General features: G+C 45.6%; 1 protein-coding gene and 1 long non-coding RNA gene across 6 annotated transcripts in view; one reads left to right on the forward strand and one right to left on the reverse strand.

The window, feature by feature from the left end:
- Window positions 1-23670, forward strand: part of MVB12B (multivesicular body subunit 12B) — a 142989-nt gene that overhangs the window by 2017 nt on the left and 117302 nt on the right. For 3 of the 5 annotated variants that reach the window (XM_029063069.2, XM_029063065.2, XM_029063068.2), the window contains one exon: window positions 18337-18459. In XM_029063069.2, coding sequence (XP_028918902.1) covers window positions 18337-18459 — 123 coding nt within the window. Of the gene's footprint in view, window positions 1-15465; window positions 15550-18336; window positions 18460-23670 lie in introns of all 5 variants that reach the window. The other 2 variants (XM_029063066.2, XM_029063067.1) reach the window with 1 other exon arrangement.
- On the reverse strand, window positions 16159-18559 carry LOC114811192. The gene is made up of 2 exons (XR_003758866.2): window positions 18383-18559; window positions 16159-16356 (listed from the first exon to the last, which is right to left on the reverse strand). It is a non-coding gene; the product is annotated as an uncharacterized LOC114811192 (long non-coding RNA).

Below are 23670 nucleotides of genomic sequence, written 5' to 3' on the forward strand. Positions count from 1 at the left end.
CTGATGGCTGAGCAGCCATCTGCACCCAGGATGAAGCCCCATTCAGCCTTGTTTCCCAAAGGCACAGTGCGGGATGGCTCCCACACAGAGTCCTTTGTCTCTGATGGTGCCTTCCAAATATAATCTCAAAATGTGTGTTCCAGAAAGCTAGCTGAGTCCATCTCATTTTTACTGGGCGAGAAAAAACCTTAGCAGCAGCAGGACCTGGAAAGACTTGAAAATGTTAAAAGAAGCTCTGGGAGAAAGTGCAGTAACCACAAAAGTAAAATGTGTTTGTGAGGTTAATTGTGGTCACATCCTCCTTTGCAGTTCACTTGCAGTCATTTGCTGGTAGTGTTTTGGATTTTTGTCAAGAACCAAATTACTGCCCTTTTGCCTTCTCTCTTCTTCTTCACGAAGTCTTCCGTGGTTTCCTTGGACCCACAGACAACACACTTAACCCAACCCCCATTTCCCAAACCTTACATGGAACTCTGAAGACTTTTTTTTGGGCAACATCCCTAGCTGCTATGGGAGTCAGCCTCCTGTCTTCATAGTTATTTAATATTTATGAACTTGTACAGGAGGCCAAGTGAGGTCAACATGTGCTCCAAGGCCTTGGTTCCCTCCTCTCAGCTAGCGGGAGGAACCCTAAAATCAGTTACAGTACCCTAAGGGATAGCATCCTTTCTAACACTTCTACAGCATAGAAATGAACCACAGGACTGTAACCAATGGGGATTGGGGTGGATAATTACAATTGTGGTATTTGTTAAGTGCTTCCTATGTGCACAGCCTTAATCTCCATTTTACAGATGAGGTAACTGTGGCACAAAGAAGTTAAGCGATTTCCCCAAGATCACACAGCAGATAAGTGAAGGAGTCAGAATTAGAACCCAGGTCCTTCCAGGCCTTTGCTCTATCCACCAGTCAATGGGCCCCTACATGGAAGTGTTATTATCATGAAAACCCAGATGTGCGATCTGTTGAGCTGGGGATGACCACAGTGAACGGTTTAGTTTCGTCTTAGTTTTGGACTATGGACAGTTTAGGGATTACTCTTGTGGAAGAGATTAGATCAAGCCTGTTGGTTTGAATTTCCTGGAGGGATGAGTGGAGACGTGAACCAAAGCTCCTTTATTATCGAAGACTTGATGACTAGCTGTCTGACTGGTGTCTGTCGTTGATTGAATTTCTGCTGGGTTTTCCTTTGTTGGATGCAGCCGCAGCAGAACTGAGATGTCTCCCAGAGTGGTGAGCAGTTGTCCTGGGCAGGCACTCAGCCCCTTCTCAAAGATATGTTCTTCCTAGAAATGTATACCATTCCTGCCGGGGTTTGGCAACCTCCACCGATTTTCCCTAGCCTTCACCTGGCTCTTCTGGTTATAGGAATTCTGCATCTTTCCCCACTCTGTTAACTGTTAGTTATGTTTCAGGGACCCTCCACCTTTCCATGGTATTAGTTAAGCACTTACTATGATCCAGACACTGTACTAAGCACTAATGAGTTACATGGTCTAAAGGGAACAGAGAACAGGTCTAGAATCCCCATTTTACAGATGAGGAAACTAAAGCCCAGAAAAGTTAAAAGTGACTTGCCCAAGGTCACATAGCAGGCAAGTGGCAGAGATGAGATTAGAACCTTTGTTCTCTGACTCTATTATGCCAAGTTGCTTCTCTGATAGGGAGAGCAAGAGGAAGAACAAGGACATAGGTGGTGGTTGGATAAATAATTAAATAGACAACTGAACATAGGTAAGAGCTGGGGTTGGATATAAATACATAAGTGCTAGGGTGGTGGGAATTAATTGGGGAACGCTTCCTGGAGGAGGTGGGATTTTTGAAGTCTCTGAGGTAGAAAGAGCTGTAGTCTGGAAAATTCAAAGGACCAGGGAGTTCCATGTAGGGTGAATAGCATAAGCAGCGTGTCAGGTGCAGAGATGCAGTCAAAAGGTTAGCCTGGGTGAAGCAATGAATGTAATCTGGACAGTATTGGATGGAGAGAGCTGAAAAGTAAAGTGGGGAAAAATGGTGGAGCACCTTGAAGCCACTGGTAAGGAGTTTTTGTTTAACATTAAGGGAAATGGGCATTACCCTTTGGAGAGTTTTGAGTTGTTTAGAGATTTGTCATGAGCGATATTTTAGGAAGATGATTTTGGTGGCAGCATGGAGGACAGGCTGAAGGGGGCAAACTGGAGGCTGGAGGGCCATCGACAAGACTGAGTCTTTTTTTTTTTAAATGATATTTGTTAAGCACTTACTATGTGCCAGGCACTGTAGTAAGTGCTGGAGTAGATACAAGCTAATCAAGTTGGATGCAGTCCATGTCCAATATGGGGCTCACAGTTTTATTCTTCATTTTTACAGATGAGGCAACTGAGCCACAGAGGAGTGAAGTAACTTGCCCAAGATCACAGAGCAGACATGTGGCGGAGCTAGGATTAGAACTCAGGTCCTTCTGACTCCCAGGCCCTTGTTTTATCCACTAGGCCGTGCTGCTCCTCGAGTGTCTGATTTGCTATTCGAACCAATATATGAGAGCTTGACCCAGAGTGGGGACTATTTCAGGGAAGGGGTAAATCGGGGAAATGTCGTAGAAGAAGAACCGGGAATAATCAGCAGTTGATTATCAGTCAGTCATATTTATTGAGCACTTACTGTGTGCAGAGCACTATACTAAGCACTTGGGAGAGTATAATATAGCAGACACATTTCCTGCCCACACTGAGAGCTGAGCGACAGGGAGGAGTAGAGAATGATGCCAGGGTTACAGGTGTTGGGGCAAGGATTCATAGTGGTGGTGTCGATGGAGAGGGGAAAATTAGGAAGAGGAAGGGACCGAGAGAAAAGAAGGAGTGTAATTTTAGATATATAAATTTCAGGTGCTGGTAGCACATCCAACTATATCCCTGTGGACTCAAACCCCCTCATGGCACTGCTGTCCATATACATGCCCTGCTACCTAAGGTCTAAGTCATAAGCATATTCACTTCTCTGTATTCCTCCTATCTGTAATCTATTTAAGTGTCACTCCCAACCCCCAGCCAGAGAACTCTTTGTGGGCAGGAAGTAGGTCTCCTAATTCTTTTGTACTCTCCAAAAGGCTTAGTACAGTGGTCTGCAAGCAGTGGCTGCTCAGTAAAAGAAGGATTGTGACTTAGCAGATAGAGCATGGGCCTGGAAGTCAGAAGGACTTGCGTTCTGGTCCCGGCTCTGCCACTTATCTGCTGTGTGTCTTTAGGCAAGTCACTTCGCTTTTCTGTGCCTCAGTTACCTCATCTGTAAAATGGGGATTAAGACTGTAAGCCCCATGTGGGACATGAACTGTATCCAACCTGATTACCTTCTATCTCTCCCAGTGCTTAGAACAGCGCCTGCCTATAGTAAGTGCTTAACATATACCATAAAAAAAGTAAATACATCCGATGGTTTCATCCGAGGGGAGTCATCCAAGGGGAGAAAAATATAAGATTGGTTAGCTGAAGAGAGACTGGGGCAAGAAAGGTAGATTTGGAAGTCACCTGCACAGAGGGAGAGCCGCACTGTGAGAGAGGGAGTGGAAAGTGAGAGGAGTAGGGTACCCAGAGAAGAGCCTCTTGGTGGGCACCCAACATTAGTGGATAAAAGAAATGATGTTGGGTGGGAAAGAAATGAGGTCGTGGGCAAGTAAGGATTTAATTAAAAAAACCACCTAGAAGACTGGTACCATCCTCCAGCTGACTCTGGTTGCTCTTTGCCATCTGAGGCACTGTTGTAACACTGAGAGTAGAGGGACAGCTGCCTAGACCTCCTTTTCAGGACAACATATTCTTCATAATTAATGATCATGTGTTATCTGTTGAGTGCTTACAATGTGCCAAGTGCTTTACTAAGCGCTGGGGTAGACACGTGATAATCAGGTTGAATAGAGTCCCTGTCCCACATGAGGCTCAAACACCATTTTATAGGGGAGGAAAATTTTACATTTTATATTTTCCAGAGGTGCAGAGAAGTGAAGTGACTACTTGCCCAAGGCCACCTGGCAGGCAGGTGGCAGAGCCAGGCTTAGACCCCAGATCCTCTGATTTCCAGGCTCGTGCCCTTTCCACCAGGCCAAGCTACTACAGTCTGAAAGGCTGTTTGAAAGAACTTGTTTTCTTGTTTTCTTGGCAACTAGTTGCCAAGTTGCCAGATCTCTACTACCCTCCCATGGATTTCTTCCTATCTCCAGTGTTCTCGTTCAATTTTGTAGTGAGTGGGGGTCCTTAAGTATTACTAAAGGATCCCAACATGAGATACTCTGAAAGATCCTCCCTGGTCCTCTGAGCGCAGCCAAAAGGTTGATGGAACTCAAACTATAGATAGGTAAGGGGTAAGGGACAGACATGTATTCATTTCTGTCTCTCTTTCTAGCTTCATGTCCTTCCGACTCTGCCACCTGAGTCTTTGAGCAAATCCTAGAAAATGGGTACTCACTGGAGAAGACCACCCTTCACCCTCCTTACTGGGTCACCAAAAGACAGTCATAACATGTGGGGAAAGGATTATTGGTTGCAATTTGGAGCATTTTCTGTTGAGCTTCAGACAAAAAGATGGTAGTCCTTGTCAAGCAGCATCACCTTTGAATCTGAAGGGCAGTAATATCCAGGGACTATGGAAGGAGTCCCATGGAGTGCTTCAATACACTGATGCTTTTACAGAGAGCATCGGGTCGGACTGCTGGTTTGAAGCAAAGCTTCTGATGGGGTTATAGTAACCTAAGCCTCCCTTAACAAAAATTTGGATCAGTCCCTGGGCCCACGCTCAGTGTTTCAGAGAGAAGTGTGTGGAAGTTGTCATTTCTAGGTCCCCTTTTACGCAAAGAGTATGGGGCTGGGAGTGTGAACTGGGTCCTAGCTGTGCTGCTGGGTTGTTGGCTCACCTTGGGCCAGTCATTCACCCAGGTGTGAAAGTAAAAATATTTTCTAAGGGCAACACTGTTGTAGACAGCGGTGGTGGCATGAAGGTGCTGCAGGGGACTAGTGGGTATAACAATAATAATAATAATAATTGTAATATTTGTTGAATCCTTACTGTGTACCAAGCACAGTACTAAGTGCTGGGGTAGATACAAGATCATCAGGTCCCACATGGGGTTCATATTGTAAGTAGGAGGGAGAACAGGTATTGAATCCCTAATTTACTGATGAGGGAACTGAGGCCAAGAGAAGTTAAGTGACTTGACCAAGGTCAAACAGCAGAGGAGGGATTTGAACCAGGATCCTCTGGTTCCCAGGCTTGTACTCTTTCCACTAGGCCCTGCTGCTTCTGGGACCAGAGAAAGGCAGCCAGAGCATCTGGAGAAACCAAAATAAAGCATAAATACCCAACTACTTCCCAGAAGGCTAATGAAGATTTAGAATTTGGGTGGTTGGCATTGGCTTGTAGAGCGACTGTGCCTAGAGCCAGGCAGTGTTGGGAGGGGGGACTGGTACTTGGTGGGTGTTCTTGGAGTGGAAGCTGCCTAATAATTGGGGTATTCGTTAAGCGCTTTCTATGTACCAGGCACCATACTGAGTGCTGGGGTGGATACAAGCAAATCAGGTTTGACATAGTTCTTGCTAGCCAAAAGGACCTCTGCTATGGCAGCAAATATTTTTTTTTATGCCAGAACAGCAATCAGGGCTTTTTTCATTGACCAGAACCAAGTTTCAGCCGTGCATTTAACTCTCCATCTGTAAAATGGGGATAATAGTCTCTGCCTCTCTATATGATGATGATGATGGTATCTGTTAAGCACTTACCATGTGCCAAGCACTGTTCTAAGCACTGGGGTAGATACAAGGTAATCAGGTTGTCCCACGTGGGGCTCACAGTTTTCATCCCCATTTTACAGATGAGGTAGCAGGCACAGAGAAGTGAAGTGACTTGCCCAAAGTCACACAGCTGACAAGTGGCAGAGGCGGGATTAGAACCCAAGACCTCTGACTTCCAAGCATGTGCTCTTTCCACTAAGCCACACTGAATGTTATGAATTAAATTGGGGTGAGTATATTTTGGGAAACAGAGCTCTCCCAATCAAGGTACTATTATTATTATTATTATTACTGCTATCAATGTGGTTGTTATTAATTTGGTCTTGAAAATAATAGTCTGGACTCAGAGGTTTTATTTAGGCCATTGAGGCATTTTAGACTTTCCAGGAGAGAGAGGAATTTCTGATCCAGTGGGGGCACAGGTCTAGGTGCTTTCTGTAAACTGAGCTAATGTCTTTTCTGGCAGCTTGATTCAGAGGAGGTGTTTAGGAGCCCACCACCACCTCCCTTCCAGAAGTTTTCACTTCTGTTCAAGGATCCCAGGTCTGATCCAGTTGTGTTTGGTGGGTGACTTATCACCAAGAAACTCTGTGGGATGCATCCACAGGCTCCTGATAGGGTTGAGGCAGGGAAAGCTGTTCAGAGTGTTTGGTGCATTGGAGTTCTGTCTGGAGTGGAAATCTAGGACCTGGACCAGCCCACTTTTGTCCCCATCCTAGTCTCAGTCGGACCCTGGGAAGGACTGAACAAGACTGGAAGTGACGTTGAGCCACTGTTGGGGATCACTTCTGTGGGACCCTTATATACATTTGTGTCCAACCTGATGAGCTTGTATCTATCCCAACGCTTAGAACTTTGCTTGACACATAGTAAGCACTTAATAATAATAATGATGGTCTTTGTTAAGCACTTACTATGTGTCAAGCACAACAAATACTATCATTATTATTATTTTTGTGATTGCTTCTGGGGTGCAGGAAGTTGGAGGCCAGAGATCAGCACATCAACCAATCAGTGATGATGATATTTAATGAGCACTTATTCTGGGCAAAACACAGTACTAAGGGGTCGGGAGAATACAGTAGAGTAAGTAGACACAATCCCTGCTCTCAAGGAGTTTAAAGTCTGTTGGAGAGACAGACGTTAAGATAAAATTGCAGGCAACTGAGTATAAGGATATGCACAGAAGTGCTGTAGGGGTGAGGTGTGTATCTAAGTGCATAGAGGGTGGGAATAAGTGCATAGGTGGGAGGGAAAATATGGGATGAGGATGGGAATTTAGGGAAGGCTTCTCAGAGGAGATATTATTTTAACAGGGCTGTGAAAATTAAGATAATGGGGAAGGGAGTTCCAGGCAGCAGGGAGGCTGTGCGAAAGGAGTCAATTGTGGGGAAACAAGAAGAAGGCACTGTGAGGAGTTTGGTATTTGAGAAGCAAAGTGTGCAGGTTGGGTTTGTAGTGGGAGAGGAGTGATGATAGGCAAGATAAGGTAATGGGGAGAGAGAGCATATTTGTAATAATAATAATATTTGTTAAGCACTTACTATGTGCTAGGCAGGGTTCTAAGCACTGGGCTAGATACATGATAATTGGGTTGGGCACAGTACCTGTCCCACATAGGGCTCATAGTCTTAATCCCCATTTTGCGTATGAAGGAACTGAGGCACAAAGAAGTTAAGTGACTTGCCCAAGGTCACTCAGTAGACAAGTGAAAGAGCTGGGATTAGAACCCAGGTCCTTCTGACTCCCAGGCCCTTGCTCTAGGCCACACTGCTTGTAGCAGTGGCACCTTCCTCCAATGCCCAGTCTCTGCAACTCTCAGAACCACTGTAGGCCTAGGGGCCATTGAGAAGCAGTGTAGCCCGGGGGGATAGAGCACGGGCCTGAGCATCAGAAGGACCTGGGTTCTAATTCCAGCTCTGCCACTTGTCTCCTGTGTGACCTGGGGTAAATCACTTAATTTCTCTGTGCCTCAGCTACCTCATCTGTAAATGGAGATTAAGACTGTGAGCCCTCTTTGGGACAGGGATAGTGTCCAATTTGATTAACTTGTATCTACCCCAGCACTTAGTACAGTTCCGGGCATGTTTTAAGTGCTTAACAAATACCATTTAAAAAAAATTGTATTGCCTAAGCTTTCCTGAAGCCCTCTTGGTGGAATGTCAGCCTGACATGGTCATGCAGGCTTGGATGAGCAATCTACAGTGGGTTACTGGAGGGAAAATTAGGAATGTGAGTTGTGTGGATGGAAGGTAAGGAGGACAAGCTTCAGCTGCAGTGATTGACTCAGCATGTGCTGTCAAAGGCCAGTGACTCAGAAGCCATACCTGGCAGAGAGCCACCCAGGGCCTTGGGCTAAGGGGGGAAATGGATGCTGAAAATCCACAATGCTTGGGGCCACTAATGTGCAGCATGGCTCAGTGGAAAGAGCCCGGACTTGGGAGTCAGACGTCATGGGTTTGAATCCCAGCTCTGCCACTTGTCAGCTGTGTGACTGTGGGCAAGTCACTTCACTTCTCTGTGCCTCAGTTACCTCACCTATAAAATGGGGATTAACTGTGAGCCTCACGTGGGACATCTTGATTACCCTGTATCTACCCCAGCGCTTAGAACAGTGCTCTGCACATAGTAAGCACTTAACAAATACCAACATTATTATTATTATTATTATGGCATTCAGCTGCAACCTACCTGAAAGTTGTGGCGGACAGCACGGAGCTGCTGGGCTCAGTCTGAGCCATCCTTTGCTGGGGGTGAGGGAGGGAGGGAGGTCAGGAGAGTCAGTCCAGGCAGTCTCTCTAATGTCTGTCAGCAAAAAACAGCTCACTTAAGGCCCTCCATTGGGCAGAGTGGGTGAGCATCGAATTCCAGAAGGCCATAGATTTGATTCTGGGGCCAGGGAGGACCAAAGAGATCCAACTGTCATTCAGATCAGGGGAATCTTTGTCCCGTTCTTCTCTTTCGTGGAGAGGCATCCCCCCCGCCCACCCAAGGGGTTCCCATGGACTCAGCAGCTTTTTGGGCCTGGAAGAGGAGGGAGTCGAAGGGCCGCAGGATCATGTATTATAAATTATCTATTTATATTCATGTCTGTTTGCCCCTCTGGACTGTAAACTCATTGTGGGCAGGGAACGTGTCTGCCAACTGTTGTACTCTCCCAAGCATGTAGTACAGTGTTCTGTACATACAAAGCGCTCAATAAATACAATTGACTCATCTCAGGAACAAACAGGAGCGTGGGTGGGAGCAGGTTTTAGACACTTATGCTTACCATGCAGACCTGGAAGCCTTTTCCCAGCCACCACGGCCAAGTAGCCCAGCCCAAACCAGTGCTGGGGACAGGAGGAACATTGCCCTACTCCAAGCTGGAGAGCAGGACCCATCTGGCCCTGAGGATGTCACTGCAGCCCCCATAGAGGATGGGGAGGGGCTCTTGTTCTCTTTGGATTGGTCAGGGAGGCTAGGGAGGGGCCAGGCCGCTTGCTGTCCGTGCCCGGCCACATGACACATGAATGAGTGAGAGATTAAACCTCTGCGAGCGCTGACCCGTTGTGCCACCCAATTCCCTTTCTCGTGTTACATGCAGTGTACATAATGATGTCTTGAGAGGCCCCATAAAACTGAGAAACCCTGGGCCCTCCCAAGGTGGGGTTCAATCCAACCCAAGCAGCACCAAGAGGACATTGCAAAGGTTTGGCGTGGGACATTTAAAATGGCTACTGCCATGTGGGATGAGGGATTTCATTCACAATGAAGTAAACTGCATTAATGTGTGTTTAAATTGTATGATTGGCTCTTTATCAATCAATATTTATTTTTTGAGTGCTTATTGTGTGCAGAACACTGTACTAAGCACTCAGGAGAGTACAGTATAACCCAGTTGGTAGATGTGTTTGCTGTCCACAACGATCTTACAATCTAGGGGGGTAGATAGGCATTAATATAAAAATAAATGATAGATATTTACATAAGTTCTGTGGGGCAGAGGGAGGGTGAATAAAAGGTGCAAATCCAAGTGCAAGAGCAATGCAAAGGGGAATTGGAGAAGAGAAGACGAGGCCTTAGTTGGAAAGGCCTCTCTGTGCACCAGCTGCTGATTAGGTTTCCCTCTCATTGGCTCTTCTCCATAAAGAGATGCTGGCTGTAGTGGAAGGGATGTGGCAGGATGATTGGGAGTTGAAAATTTGAAATCTCCCAACTTCCCTCCACTTTAGTCCATTCTGAAAGAGTACCAGTGTTAACAGAAGGAATCTGGGGGGTAGGTGTCAGGGAGTGGGAATGCAGTGGCTCTAGAGCAAGGAGTGGAGGCTCATGGGTTACCGCAGAGAGAAGCTCTAAGTTAAGGGGCTTTGGGAGAATTGCCATAAGACATCTTTATGTTAGAGTGCATGCCCGGCGTAATGCCACAAAGCTACATGGGCGGGCCCCCAGGGAGAGGGCAGCAGTTTTTTCCCTCTTTCAGTAGCCAGGTATCTTAAGTCAACCCTGATTTTTTTTATAGTATTTGTTATGCTCTTATTACATGCCAGGCACTTTACTAAGCCCTGGGAGTTTCTATTTTATGCTTTCTTTCCAAGCACCTTACATTACATTACTTTAATTTGCTCCCACAACACCCCGGGAGGTAAAGTTCTGTTATTACTATCCCCACATTACTGATGGGGAAACTGAGCCATGAGGGGGTTAAGTGCCTTGTCCAAGTGCACACACTAGACAGGGGGCAGAGCCTGAACGAGAACCCGGCCCCTCTGATTTCCAGGGCCACAGCTCTCCCACTGTGCCACACTGGCTCCCTGATTGTGTGGTTCCTTCAAGCATTCAATTCTTCTATTGCTTCGTTTGTTCTTTCTTTCTTTCTTTCTTTCTTTCTTTCTTTCTTTCTTTCTTTCTTTCTTTCTTTCTTTCTTTCTTTCTTTCTTTCTTTCTTTCTTTCTTTCTTTCCTTCTTTCCTTCTTTCCTTCTTTCCTTCTTTCCTTCTTTCCTTCTTTCCTTCTTTCCTTCTTTCCTTCTTCCCTTCTTTCTTTCCTTCTTTCTTTCCTTCTTTCTTTCCTTCTTTCTTTCCTTCTTTCTTTCCTTCTTTCTTTCCTTCTTTCTTTCCTTTCTTTCCTTCTTTCTTTCCTTCCTTCTTTCCTTCTTCCTTCTTTCTTTCTTTCCTTCTTTCTTTCCTTCTTTCTTTCCTTCTTATCATTCAATTCAGTCGCCGTTGGAAGCCTCCTCACTGCCACGAAACCCCCCACACTCGATCTGCAGTGATTCAGTCAGTCTGTCTCCTCCCAATTTATTGAGCGCTTACTGTGTGCAAACCACTGTTCTCAGCACTTGGAAGAATACTGTACAACAACAAACATTCAATTTTTTGAGTGCTTACTGTGTGCAAAGCACTGTACTTAGCTCTTGGGAGAGCACAGTACAACAACAAACAGACATATTCCTTGCCCACAACGAGCTCACAGTTTAGGGGGGAGACAGACATTAATATAGATAAATTACAGATATGTATATATATATTATTATCTGTAATGTATATACACATATGTGTGGTGGGGATGGGAGGAAGGATGAATGAAGGGAGCAAGTCAGGGCAAGGCAGAAGAGAGTAGGAGAAGAGGAGGGCTTAGTCAGGGAAGGCTTCTTGGAGGAGATGTGCCTTCAATAAGGCTTTGAAGTAGGGGAAAACAATTATCTGTCTGATATGATGAGGGCGGGTGTTCTAGGCCAGAAATGACAGAATACTGGGCTGAATGGACCTTCTGCATGACCCAGCAATGTCATTTTTATATCCTTATGTACCAGGTGCCAGACCCAACCAATGCAAGGGCTCTAATGTGCCTGCATGATAAGGAAAGTGCTCTGTGCTCTTGGACTGTCTGAAAACTCTGTGCCTCATCTGCTCCCAGACCCGTCTGGAGAGTGTTTTTTTGAGATGCCTCCCCAACCCCAACCTTTATCTAAAACTGATTTTGGGGACAGTGGAATTCTCAATTCTAGTATTGAGGTAGGAGCTGAGCTCTCTCTGGCCAGGCATTATTAACTAGAAGCAGAGTTCTGACTGCACTGTTTATAGAAAAATCCCATTACATTAATGAAATGCTTAATAGAAAGATTTGTGCAAGCCTGTATCTTAGGTTAATATTTTTTTTTGCTAGGAAAAAAAAATTCAAACCATGAGTTCAGACATGTGATTCCATTCTGAATGGGAGAAACAAAAACTCATAAATATCCCCACGGGGGAAATAAAGTGTAAGCAATTGTTTGTTTGCCCAGGCAAGAAATTCTGTGTGACCTGAGGGAAGTTTAGAAAAATATTTATGTTTGAATTCCCCAAACATTGTCCTGACTTTACTGCATCCCGTGGAGAGCCATCCGGTAGACCCCTCCAGCACGGCCCGAGGCCTCCTGCTGACAGCCAACAAGCAGCAGCACTTGTCAGAGTGATTTTAGTGCTGAAGTGGGACCTGTACGATCAGCCCAAGGCCCTTTGTAACCAATAACCATCGGCTCAGCAGTCACCGTTGGAAGCCAGCATCAGTGGCCTCCTCGCTGCCACAAGACCCCCACACTCAGTCTGCAAACCTGGGGTGTTTCATTCATTCAGTCGTATTTATTGAGCACTTACTATGTGCAGAGTACTGTACTAAGCGCTTGGGAGAGTACAGTACAACAGTAAACAGACATTCTCTGCCCACAACGAACTTACAGTCTAGAGGTGGGGAGGCATATATTAATATAAAAAAATTACAGATATGTATATATGTGCTGTGGGGCTGGGTGGGGGGAAGAACAGAGGGAGCAAGTCAGTGTGACACAGAAGGGAGTGGGAGAAGGGGAAAGGAGGGCTTAGTGGGGGAAGGCCTCCTAGAGGAGATGTGCCTTCAATACGACTTTGAATTGGGGGAGAGTAACTTTCTGTCGTATTTGAGGAGAGAGCTCGTTCCTGCCTCTGGCTCGTTCCAGGCCAGAGGCAGGTTGGGGGTGAGGGGTCAGCAGCGACATGGAGCCACAGTGAGAAGGTTAGAATTAGAGGAGTGAAGTGTGTGAGCTGGGTTGTAGTAGGAAAGTAGCTAGGTGAGGTAGGAGGGGGAAAGATGTTGAAGTGATTTAAAGCCTATGGTGAGAAGTTTTTGTTTGATGTGGAGTTGGATGGGCAACCACTGGCGTTTTTTTGAGGAGTAGCATAAATTAAGTGTAGTAAGTGTATTAAATGCTGACTGAACCAGTCAATCAATCTGTCATCTTTATTGAGCACTGTACTAACAGTAAACTGAAGGGACGAGAGCATGTTGGACAGTTGTCGGTACTGGGAATTGTTCTGGGGTATGGCCTGGGGTTTCCCTCTTCTCAGAGTTGGCATTAACCTTTAGGCCTTTGCTCTCCTTATGGGCCCAGTGTGGGTCTTTGGAAGTCCAGTGCCCTGGCCTTCTCTATGTAATGAGATGGTTAGACTTCGCCCCAGGAGTGTCAGGAGGGCCAGGAAATGTTACATTCCCTCTCACGGTAGCCGGTTGCTCTTGGTTACGAAACTGCAGGGAGATTCTGCTCTCCTGCAGGGAATAAACCATTTATGTTCATGTGCCATGTAAATTCAGGTGGAGACATTCCTGGTCTGAAATCCCAGAGGTGGTCATAATAGTAATAACCCAATTTGCTTGCATCTTCCCTGGTGCTTAGTACAGGGCCTGGCACATAGTAAGCGCTTAACAAATACCACAATTATCATTATAATTATTATTATCATTATTAAGTGCTTACTGTGTGCAGAGCAGTGTACCAAGCACTGCGAGAGAATAGACGGGAAGGAATTAGACCTTGAGGAATTAGATAAGCAGGGAGAGGGGACGGGATACCAACACACAATAAAACCCTAAAGCTCCCCAAAAGACAAGGACAAATAGGAAAATAAAACCAAAAAGCAGTAGATTACTGCAGCTAGAGGAGCAGAATTTCAAACTCCTCGTGACTCAGAGTCCAAGAGGCCCAAGCGCAGTCATGGTGATAGATGAAGCAACTCCCACAGCCTTCTCAAGGGTTCTGAGTTTTGTGGAAGCCTTGTGCCATGGCTGCCTTTGTCCTTCCCACTGGGATGGTTTAAGGCAGGCTGGGCTTGAGGCTCCAGAGTAATGCTAGGGGGAAGAGGTGAAGGTTCCCAGAGGGGCAGCGGAGCTGGCCGGTGTCGGGGGATACTGGGGTGTGCTGTGGCTGCTTTGGTTCTTCCTGCCATGGGGGTGCAAGGCAGGTTGGGAAATTCTACCCCTCCATTTCTTGGGAGGCTGCACAAACTCAGAACACATTTCCTGTTTCCCTTCGAAACAAGGAGGGAATTATGGATGATCTCAGATTCTACTCCCTTAAATGGAGTTCTCTTCCCCTAGGCACTGTAAATGGGGCCACTCACTACCTGCTGCTGCAAAGGTTCGATCCAAGCTAAGTTAGTTGTTTTTTTATTTTGGTGTAGAGCAGTTGATAGAGTAGATAAACCCATGGCTCACTGGAGCAATGGAAATTAAACAGAGATCATATCAAGGGTCCCAAGAGGGGTGAATTGTGCTACAGTATTTTAGCTTCCCTCAAGGCTGGGCTCTGAGGCAAGGCAATCCTTTGATTCCGAAAGTGTTCAGCATCAGTTAAACTGAGCACTGCTGACTTGTAAGGATTGGAATACTGCTGTCATCGCTCTTTGATAAATGACAGTGGAGTGATATGCCATAGGTAAAGCCTCTTTCTAGGAGAAGTTCATTTTTGTATGTATCAGGATGACAGTAGTGGCAGGCAGCTCTGGGAATCTTGAGCCCCATCTTCCTTGCTAAGCTGCCAGCAGGCTCAGTTCACTTTCACACAGTCCAGTTCCACACTGCTTAGAAATTCAAGGGGATGGTCCAGAAAAAGTGGTCACAGGTTAGAGTGGTGACCTGTTTCTAAGCCTTAACTTCCTCCCTGATTCACCTCCACTGGAGTGAGCAGCACATTAAAAGCCAGTGGTCCACTATGCGTTACCCACAAGGGCTAGTTGTTGTGAGAACCCAAACGGTACATTTCCAGACTTGGGTGCCTGGAATATCTCAACCTCTGAATTTTAAGGTGGCCTTTAAAAAGATAAAATGTAAAGCAGTAGCTGCAAGAACCTCAATAGCAATAATTTAATCAACTGCCCAAAAGGTCCTGAGATCTTTTACCTTTCACTCAAGGGAGCCTATTTATAACCCTGGTGGAGACTGTATTATGCCTTTCAACTGCCTTCACCTGGGCTAGTTGTTACTGTTCTATGGGCATTCATGTCTTGAAGCTCTTCTTTTCGTGCTTTTCCCAATCAGCTCTACTGCATTTTAATGCAGGTCACTTCCCTTCTGCTAAGTGACTTTGGCTTAAAGTCTCCTGGCCCACTTCTGCCTTTGAACTGTGTGATTCAGGTCCATTTCAATTTAGAATCAGGTAATAGCAAATTTATTTAGCCTAGATAAAAGTGCCCTTTTACTGAATATAATCTGAAAGATAACACTTTGAAAATTTAAGTATTTACATATGAATGCCAATTAACTCATTCTTTTATTAATTGTACATATTTGCAATGCTATTTGATCATGCAGCTATATTGTGTTTTTAATCACTATTTGAATATATTTGTTTGATCTATATTTTGGAATTTAAAGAATGCTTTAATTCACTTTACATTATTTCCACAGTCTTTCACTTAAAACTTAAAACTCTGTTTTCACAGAACCAATTAAGAGTATGGCAATAGCCAGCTGATGGGGTTACCTGTGTGAAGTCGGGATTCCTGCTAATACTCTAGATCAACCTGGTATGTTCCGGGAAGCCCCCCGGATCGATATCCTTCATTACGCTGAATTTTCCTCCACACAAACATGGCCTCATCTTATTTTTTTATTGTGGTAAATTATCAATGAGGGAAGTGTAAAATCATGAAACTGAGGTGAGGGAAAACGAGTTCCCGATTATTTGCAACTGCTTGCCCTTTTTTTTTCTTTTTTTGTCTGCTGGATCCTGGCTGGAAGAGGAGGGTCTCTAGCACTTTGAAACCTCACCAAGTTTTGAAGTTGCTTAGGGATGGGATCCTGTCCCCTTGCTGATAACTTTTTGCAAGGGAGAGGTGTGTGCTTGCAGTAATGATACGTCCACCAAGTACCAGTACAGGACAAGGGTAAATCTGGAAGTATGGAATGCTGGAAAATTGTACTAGCCAGCATCTACTTTCCCTTGCCCAGCCTGGGAATTGGAATATTGAATGGCATGGGTTAAGCCAGCCTCTGTACCCATTCCCAGGCTCTGTCTCCCCAGGAACTGTCTGCCCCTAAGCAGGAATGGTCTGGCTTCTGGCTGGACTGCAGGACAGTGCAGATAACAAGGGGTCTTTTGTTAGGAAGATCAGCTGAAAGGCTATTTCAAGACATTTACAGGCAGAACATATTTAATTCCCAGAGAGTTAAATGATGCTTCCCGACAGTGTTTTAGGCTTTTCTTTTTAAAGGTTTCTTGGGTAATGATGGCATTGCTGCTTGTATTTCTTTGCACCCAGGGAAGCCAGGCAGAGCTGCAGCAAAGTACAATGAAGAATCATTTATCCATCTTCCACAAAGAGTGCCTTGATCTGGTGGGAGGGAGATCAGAGAAAAGACATCAATTCGGAAAAGTTCTTTGCTGTATACAATTCTGCACAACCCTTTAGCACCCACGCTCCACCCTCCCCCTCCCTCGGCCCTTTCCCCATACTCCTCCCTCCTCCGAGCCTCTTTGCACACTCCACTCTCCCCCCCCCTTCCCATTCTCCACACTCCTTTGTCTTGATCAGCTTTGTTGCTGGCCGGAGCCATCTTGAAATCTGCTGAGTGTGCTCTCTTTGGTAATGCATTCTGGGAATAGCATCATTTCTTTAAGTGGATTTTCACCCAATAGGCAGATGAGGTTAACGGCCAGAGCAGAAAGAACCAATTGTCATCCATACGTCACTGAGGATGATGTAACCTCAATGGAAATAGACCTACCAGGAAATAAAAATTTCCTTCTGTGGCCTTCTTTTGTTTTCTTCTTTTATTGGAGGGCTGTGGGGCAGGGGCAGAGCAGAGGATTGCCCTCTTTTTGAAAGGAATGCACATGTTCTTTATTAAATTCACAGCATGATATTTTAGCATTTGCAGAAATCGAACGAGCTGTTAATGAGTTGCTAATTGCAAAGCATTTTGGTAACCAAAAGCATGTAGCAATATTTTGCAAGCTGCAATAATATTATTTTTAAATTTCCAAAAGAACATAACCTTAAGAATGGAAACATCTCTTTGGTTAGGAGCTGCCCCTGAATGTGGTAAACACAGATTCCATTTTCTAAAGTCAGGGGTAATTCTTTGTAATCTGGGAGAAAAAGGCATTTGGCTGGAAAATAAAATTGGAAAGTAATGTGAGTGTATTTTCTTCTTATTGAAATTCATAGAGGTTTATTTTGATTAAAATGAAGTGAAATACAACTTTGTTTAGCTTTTGTGATATCGGGATTCTGGAAATTATCGTGGAGCGGAGCACAACTGGAACAGGGACAGTGCTTTCCTGACACGCCAGATTCTTCTAGACTTTTTATGGTTTCAGGGAACACTCTGAATAAATTGACTACTATTGTACATAGCATTTTTATTGTGATTATTTAGGATGCTGCAGTCATTTTTTAATGGTCTCTGCAGTCTGAAGTTTCTTCAGAGTGAGCATTGCAATGTCGGGGGCCCTCTTGCTTTCTTGCCTGTGTGTGTATTTTACCAGCTAGAAGCAGGCAAGGTCTTCACAGATCCTAGGGTGTTGAAATTTAATTGCTCTGTAAAAGGGGTGGAATTTCACTGGCCCGCTTTCACACGTTGTCTGCTTTAAAGGAATTAAAGTCATTTACATCACTTGCTGCCTTTTTTCTTTGTCTTCTGCCTTCCTCCTCTTGGGCCGCCTGCTTGCTGTGCTGGGGTGCCTCACCTATCTTCACTGGCTTCCTCAAGAACCAATCATGTGCGACACTGATGCTTTTCCTATTTTCCTTCCTCTGAGCTCCCAGGAGTCACCATCCTTTCGATGATTGCCTAGCTTTTAATATGGCCCCCAGGTCACCGAGTGCTGTGCCCCCCCAAAAGAGACAAGCCATTGGAAATATTTATTTGCTCACATTTTTTCCCCACCACGATTCCAGCACTTGGGGGAAATCTATCAATCTGCTGGCTAAGCACCACTGATAAGTCTTCATGGAAGAAGAAAGTTTGGGAGAGGGGAAGAGGTAAAATAGAGCACTGGGCATTGGTCATTGCTCTCAGTCCGAAGGGGTTGCTGGTTTTTTGTTTTGCCAGCTAACTGCAGGTGCCCATTTGGATGAAGGGGTGTGGCCTGCCTTTTGGGGGATGGGCCAGGCAAATCAATTTTGAGACGAGACTGGCCCTCATTCAACATTCATATGGCATACTGAGCCAACCTGGGGAGAGGTCATGCAGGACCTGGGAGTATGTTGTCCCCGCGTTGCAGTACAGCCTTCCTGGTTCCGGATTGCTGGTTTAGGGGGGTTTGGATCTCTCGTGGTGGCCCGCTTATCTTCTCTTCCCTGTTTCAGGAGGAATCTATCATGCCTGAAGTCAAAGACCTTTCAGAAGCCTTACCTGAGCTGCCCCTGGACCCCATCACTGGCGTCGGGGTGCTCGCATCTCGGAACCGGGCACCGACAGGCTACGATGTAGTAAGTAAAGAGGCTGGGAAGGCTATCCTTAAATTGGGTTTGGGAGGGTGGCGGTCAATAGGGTGGGTATTTAGCTTCCTCTACCTCACCACCTCCTCTCATTTTTTCCTCCTGGCAATATCTGTGATGTCACAGTGCCTGGAAGCCTTTGCCCATTTGTTGTGTATACAAAACAGTAATAGCATTTAAAGTTGATCTTTGATTAGGAGGAATTTTTTGGATAAGTCTGTAGCACTCTGAGGCGTTCATAGTTTTTTTAGATTTAACTTTTTAGAACAAGTTAGTATTTAATTTCTCTGTCTATTGCACTTCGCTGGAGTAGATGACAGCCACAGGTATATGCCCAAGTCTTAGCTCTGCTCACTGTGGAAAACCCAGTGCCTTGAGTGAGCAGCAGATTCACAAGGGCCCAGTCACATAGCTATGGAGTGTGGTGGGAACTGAGGTGGGTAGTTCAGTTCATCTCTGTGAGGATGATCCGAAAATCTTCCTCTCTAGCACTGACCTCTCTTCTCTGCTGTCTCACATTTCGTCTTGCCTTCAGGACATTTCTTCCTGGATATTCTGCTGGCACCTCAAATTTACCATGTCCAAAACAGAACTCCTTGTCTTTCCTCCCAAGCCCCGTCCTTTCCGTCTTTCCCATCATTGTAGACGATGAGAATACATGTAGATAAATAAGGAGGAGGTATCCGCCCTGTCTCACAAGCCCATACCCTTGATGTTATCCTCTACTCATCTCAATCCACATATTCAGTCTGACACCAATTCCAAACTGCTGCTACACTGATCCAAGCAATTATCTAATTCCACCTTGACTACTGCATCTGCCTTCTCATTGACCTCCCTGTCCCTCCTCTCTCCCCACTCCAGTCCACTCTATCTAGATCATACAAAACAGTAATACTTCACTCTATCTAGATCATTTTTCGAAAAAAAAAAATTCAGTCTGCATCTCCCCATTCTTCAAGAACCTCCAGTGATTGCCCATCCACCTCTGCATCAAACAGAAACTTCTTACCACCAACTTTAAAGCACTCAATCAGCTCACCCACTCCTAATAATAATAATAATAATTGTGGCATGAAACACTTGCTATGTGCCAGGCACTGTTCTAAGTGTTGGGATCGATACAAAATATTCAGGTTGGACACAGTCTCTGTCTCACTTAGGGCGCACAGTCTTAACACCCATTTTACAGATGAGAGAACTGAGACATAAGCAAGTTAAGTGACTTGCCCAAGGTCGCACAGCAGATAAGTGGCAGGGGCCTGAGGTCTAAACCCAGCTCTTTCTGACTCAGGCCCCTGCTGTATCGATTGGGCTGCACTGCTTCATAATCCCTCTCCAGCTGTTCTTGGAAAAAGTTGAAAAGGGCTATTTTGGTCACTTCAGCCAATGAAGAGCCTGTTGGGAGACAAAGTCAGGCTGGTTAAAAACTCTGTATTACTTTTTGCAACTCTTGTTGCCTATCAAGAAACCATTTTCAAAGTAAAAGGAAAAGTTATTTGTGCAGAGAAAGTTGAAACTTACTTGCTATCCAACTTCAAAGTGGTTTTGAGTATCACTGACCATAAACTATAATCACTGGGTCTGACTAAGCATTGTAAAACTCTTAGGAAAGCTTATAAAATCGTTGCTTATTTGAAGTGCCAAATGCCTTTTGATAAAATGAGGTTGAGGCACAAGGCAGACAGTCTGCCTGTCTGCTCGCCTGCCCACCTGCCCAGAGAGTCCTGATGTAACAATTTTATCTAGAAGCTTTGAGCTTCAGCTGGCAGACCCAGGGCTCAGGAAGACTTCTCAATTGCTGCTGGTGTTCCTGGGAATGGGTATTCATTACAGTCTGAACTTCCTCCCTCTTTGTGAGAAATTCTTTTTGTTGTTCTGTGGTGTCTTATCCCCAGTGGCTCCTTCCCTCCTAACAGGAATAATAATTAAGGTATTTAAGTGCTTACTATGTACCCAGCACTGAACTAAACACAGTGACAGATACAGGATAATCAGGTCAGACGAAGGCCCTGCCCCACATGGGGCTAACAGTCGAAGTAGGAGGGAAAACAGGTATTGAGTTCCCATTTTACAGATGAGGAAACTGAGGCAGAGGGAAGTTGTGACTTGCCCCAGGTCATCCAGCAGGCAAGTGGCAGAGCCAGGATTAGAACCCCTCCTACCTCTCCTCCCTTGTCTCTTTCTACTCCCCACCCTGCAGGCTCCACTCCTCTGCCGCCCACCTCCTCACCGTCCCCCGTTCTCGCCTATCCCGCCATCGACCCCTGGGCCACGTCCTCCCGCTGTCCTGGAATGCCCTCCCTCCTCACCTCTGCCAAACTAATTCTCTTCCCCTCTTCAAAGCCCTGCTTAGAGCTCACCTCCTCCAAGAGGCCTTCCCAGACTGAGCTTCCCCTTTTCCCTCTGCTCCCTCTGCTGCCCCTCTACCCCCACCCCCGTTCACTTCCCCTCAGCTAAGCCCCCTTTTCCCCCCTTTCCCTCTGCTCCTCCCCCTCTCCCTTCCCCTCGCTCTCCCCTCGCTCTCCCCTTCCCCTCCCCTCCCCCTCCCCTCCGCACTGTGCTCATCTGTTCAATTGTATATATTTTTATTACCCTATTTATTTTGTTAATGAGATACATCACCTTGATTCTATTTATTGCTATTGTTTTAATGAGATGTACATCCCCTTGATTCTATTTATTGCTATTGTTTTTGTCTGTCTCCCCCAATTAGACTGTAAGCCCGTCAATGGCAGGGACTGTATCTGTTGCCGATTTGTACATTCCAAGTGCTTAGTATAGTGCTCTGCACATAATAAGCGCTCAATAAATACTATTGAATGAATGAATGAATGAATGAACCCAGAACCTCTGACTCCTGGGCCCTTGTTCTTTTCATTAGGCCACCCTGCTTCTCCTCTACTGAGTGCCTGGTTTATGACCTATGCTGAATGGTGCCCTTCTCAGAAAGTCCCAAAGAGTCTGCCAGGAATAGGATCCATATCTGCAGTAAATTTTCCTTCCAGGCATGCAACCTGGGGCATGGTGTTGCACATTAAATGGGAATAAAATGAACAAATATATTTCCTGTTTTGGAGTGATCTGCATATCCCAGAGAAACTGAGAAGGTGGGTAAGGGGAGGGCTACCCAAGGCCCAGAATGGGGGTGGTTTGAATTCTACCCAGGTGAACTTAATCTGGTCATGTTCTGTGAGCCCAGGCAAACCAGCAGCCAAGAAAGCAAACAAGAACCTTCTCTTTGTGGTGGCAGTTGGTGTACCTGGATGACCAGCCTCTTCTTCCCAGAATGGGAAATTGTCAATCAATTGTATTTATTGAGTGCTTCCTGTTTGCAAAGCCTTATAGTATGATACAACATGTCTCCTGCCTAGAAGGAGCTTTCATCTAGAGGGGGAGAGATGATCTGACCCGAGCTTCTCAACCCCTTCCCAAGTTCCCAGAACTGAAAGGGGCAAAGGCGCCAGGTCCAGCTCTCTGTCTCCAGTCAGGCATGTGATTAGGTCAATTGAGGTAGAGGAGTGACTGTTTTCCCTTTAATCTTTGGGAACCGTTCAACCAAGATGGCTCTGGCTGCAACTCAGGCCCATTTCCCTCCCCCTCTTCTGGGCCTTGCAGTCATCGAGAACAGCTGCTCACCAGGACATCCTTAAAGGCTTAGCAATGAACATTAAATCTCCTCTTAACCTCCTCTTCTCCAAGCTACACATCCTCAGTTCCTGAATTCAGCCTTTCCTCAAAGGACCTCCAACTCTGCTGTGGCCATTCTGTATCCTTGCCCAAGGACCTAAGCCATATCCAGTCCCTATTTCAACCAAAGGTCAGCTTGGGGGCTTGGGCAGGGAGGCAGAGAGCTCCTTGCACATCTGGGTGCCGCTGTCCTGCTCTGCAGTGTTGACTCTTTCAGTGTTTAGCCTCCTGCCTGCCACCTTCTGAAACTTGTGTTCCTGCTGCCCTTGGCCCTGCCCACCTCATTCCCCTCATTGTTCTGCACCCCCTTCTTCTTTTATGGTATGGGTTGAACACTTACTATGTGTCAAGCACTGTTCTGAGCAGGTTAATCAAGTTGAACACAGTCCCTGTCCCACATGGAACTCACAGTCTTAATCCCCATTTTACAGTTAAGTGACTTGCCCAAGGTCACACAGCAGACAAGTGGTAGAAAGAGGAATAGAACTCAGATACCTCTGACTCCCCGGCTAATGCTCTGTCCACTAGACCACACTGCTTCTGATACCCACTTCCACTGACTCTTCAGCCCCTGTCTTTCCCGTGATCTTGGACTGGTCTAGTGCTCATTGCCAGGAAGCAAGCTCACCCTGGGAGCAGGGCTTCAAACAAGAGACCTCAAAGAGCTTAAGTGCAGTAATAACAGAAACAAACTCCCTGGGAGTTAGCAGCCAGTGGATTGGTGACTCTAAATAAGCACCTCTCTGCTTTGCAGCAAATTCAATTTTTAAATCATCTTCAAGTATTAAATGGCCATTTATTTTTTTAAATGATGTTTGTTTAGTACTTACTACGTGCCAGGTGCTAGACTAAGTCTTGGGGAAGACACAAGGTATTCAGATCGGACACAGCCCGTCCCACATAGGGCTCACTGTCTTAATCCCCATTTTACAGATGAGTTAACAGGCACAGAGAAGTGAAGTAACTTGCTCAAGGTCAACCAGCAAACAAGTGGTGGGGCTGGAATTAGAATCCATGTTCTCTTACCCCCAGGCCCTGTGTTCTTTCCACTGGGCTCCACTGCTTCTCATTTATTTGAATTTGATTTAGTGGTAGGAGAAAAACCCTTGGCTGGACCTGGTTGGATCCTCGCCTTACAGATACAATACTATATGGTGCCCCTCACAATTTTAGCATTTAGTAAGTGCATAGTACCTAGTGGGTGCTAAATAAATACTACCAACATCTCCACCACAAAATATGGCATCAGCAGTACCATTGATGTAATAATAATTTGGTATTAAGTACTTTATGTGTACCAAATTCAGTGCTAAGCACTGGGGTATACACAATCAGATCAGATACAGTCCCTACCCCGACTTGGGGATCACAGCCCAAGGAGGAAAATGCTTGCTTCCTTTGGTAGATGAACACTGAGAGCATCAGGGGTTGTTCACCCTCTATTTTTTCTGTCATGCTGATGTTTCTAGGGGTAGGAGTTGATTGATAAGTCTGTGCAGCATTCTGGGAGCT

The sequence above is a fragment of the Ornithorhynchus anatinus genome, chromosome 4, assembly GCF_004115215.2.
Source record: "Ornithorhynchus anatinus isolate Pmale09 chromosome 4, mOrnAna1.pri.v4, whole genome shotgun sequence".
NCBI classification, from domain to species: Eukaryota; Metazoa; Chordata; class Mammalia; order Monotremata; family Ornithorhynchidae; genus Ornithorhynchus; species Ornithorhynchus anatinus.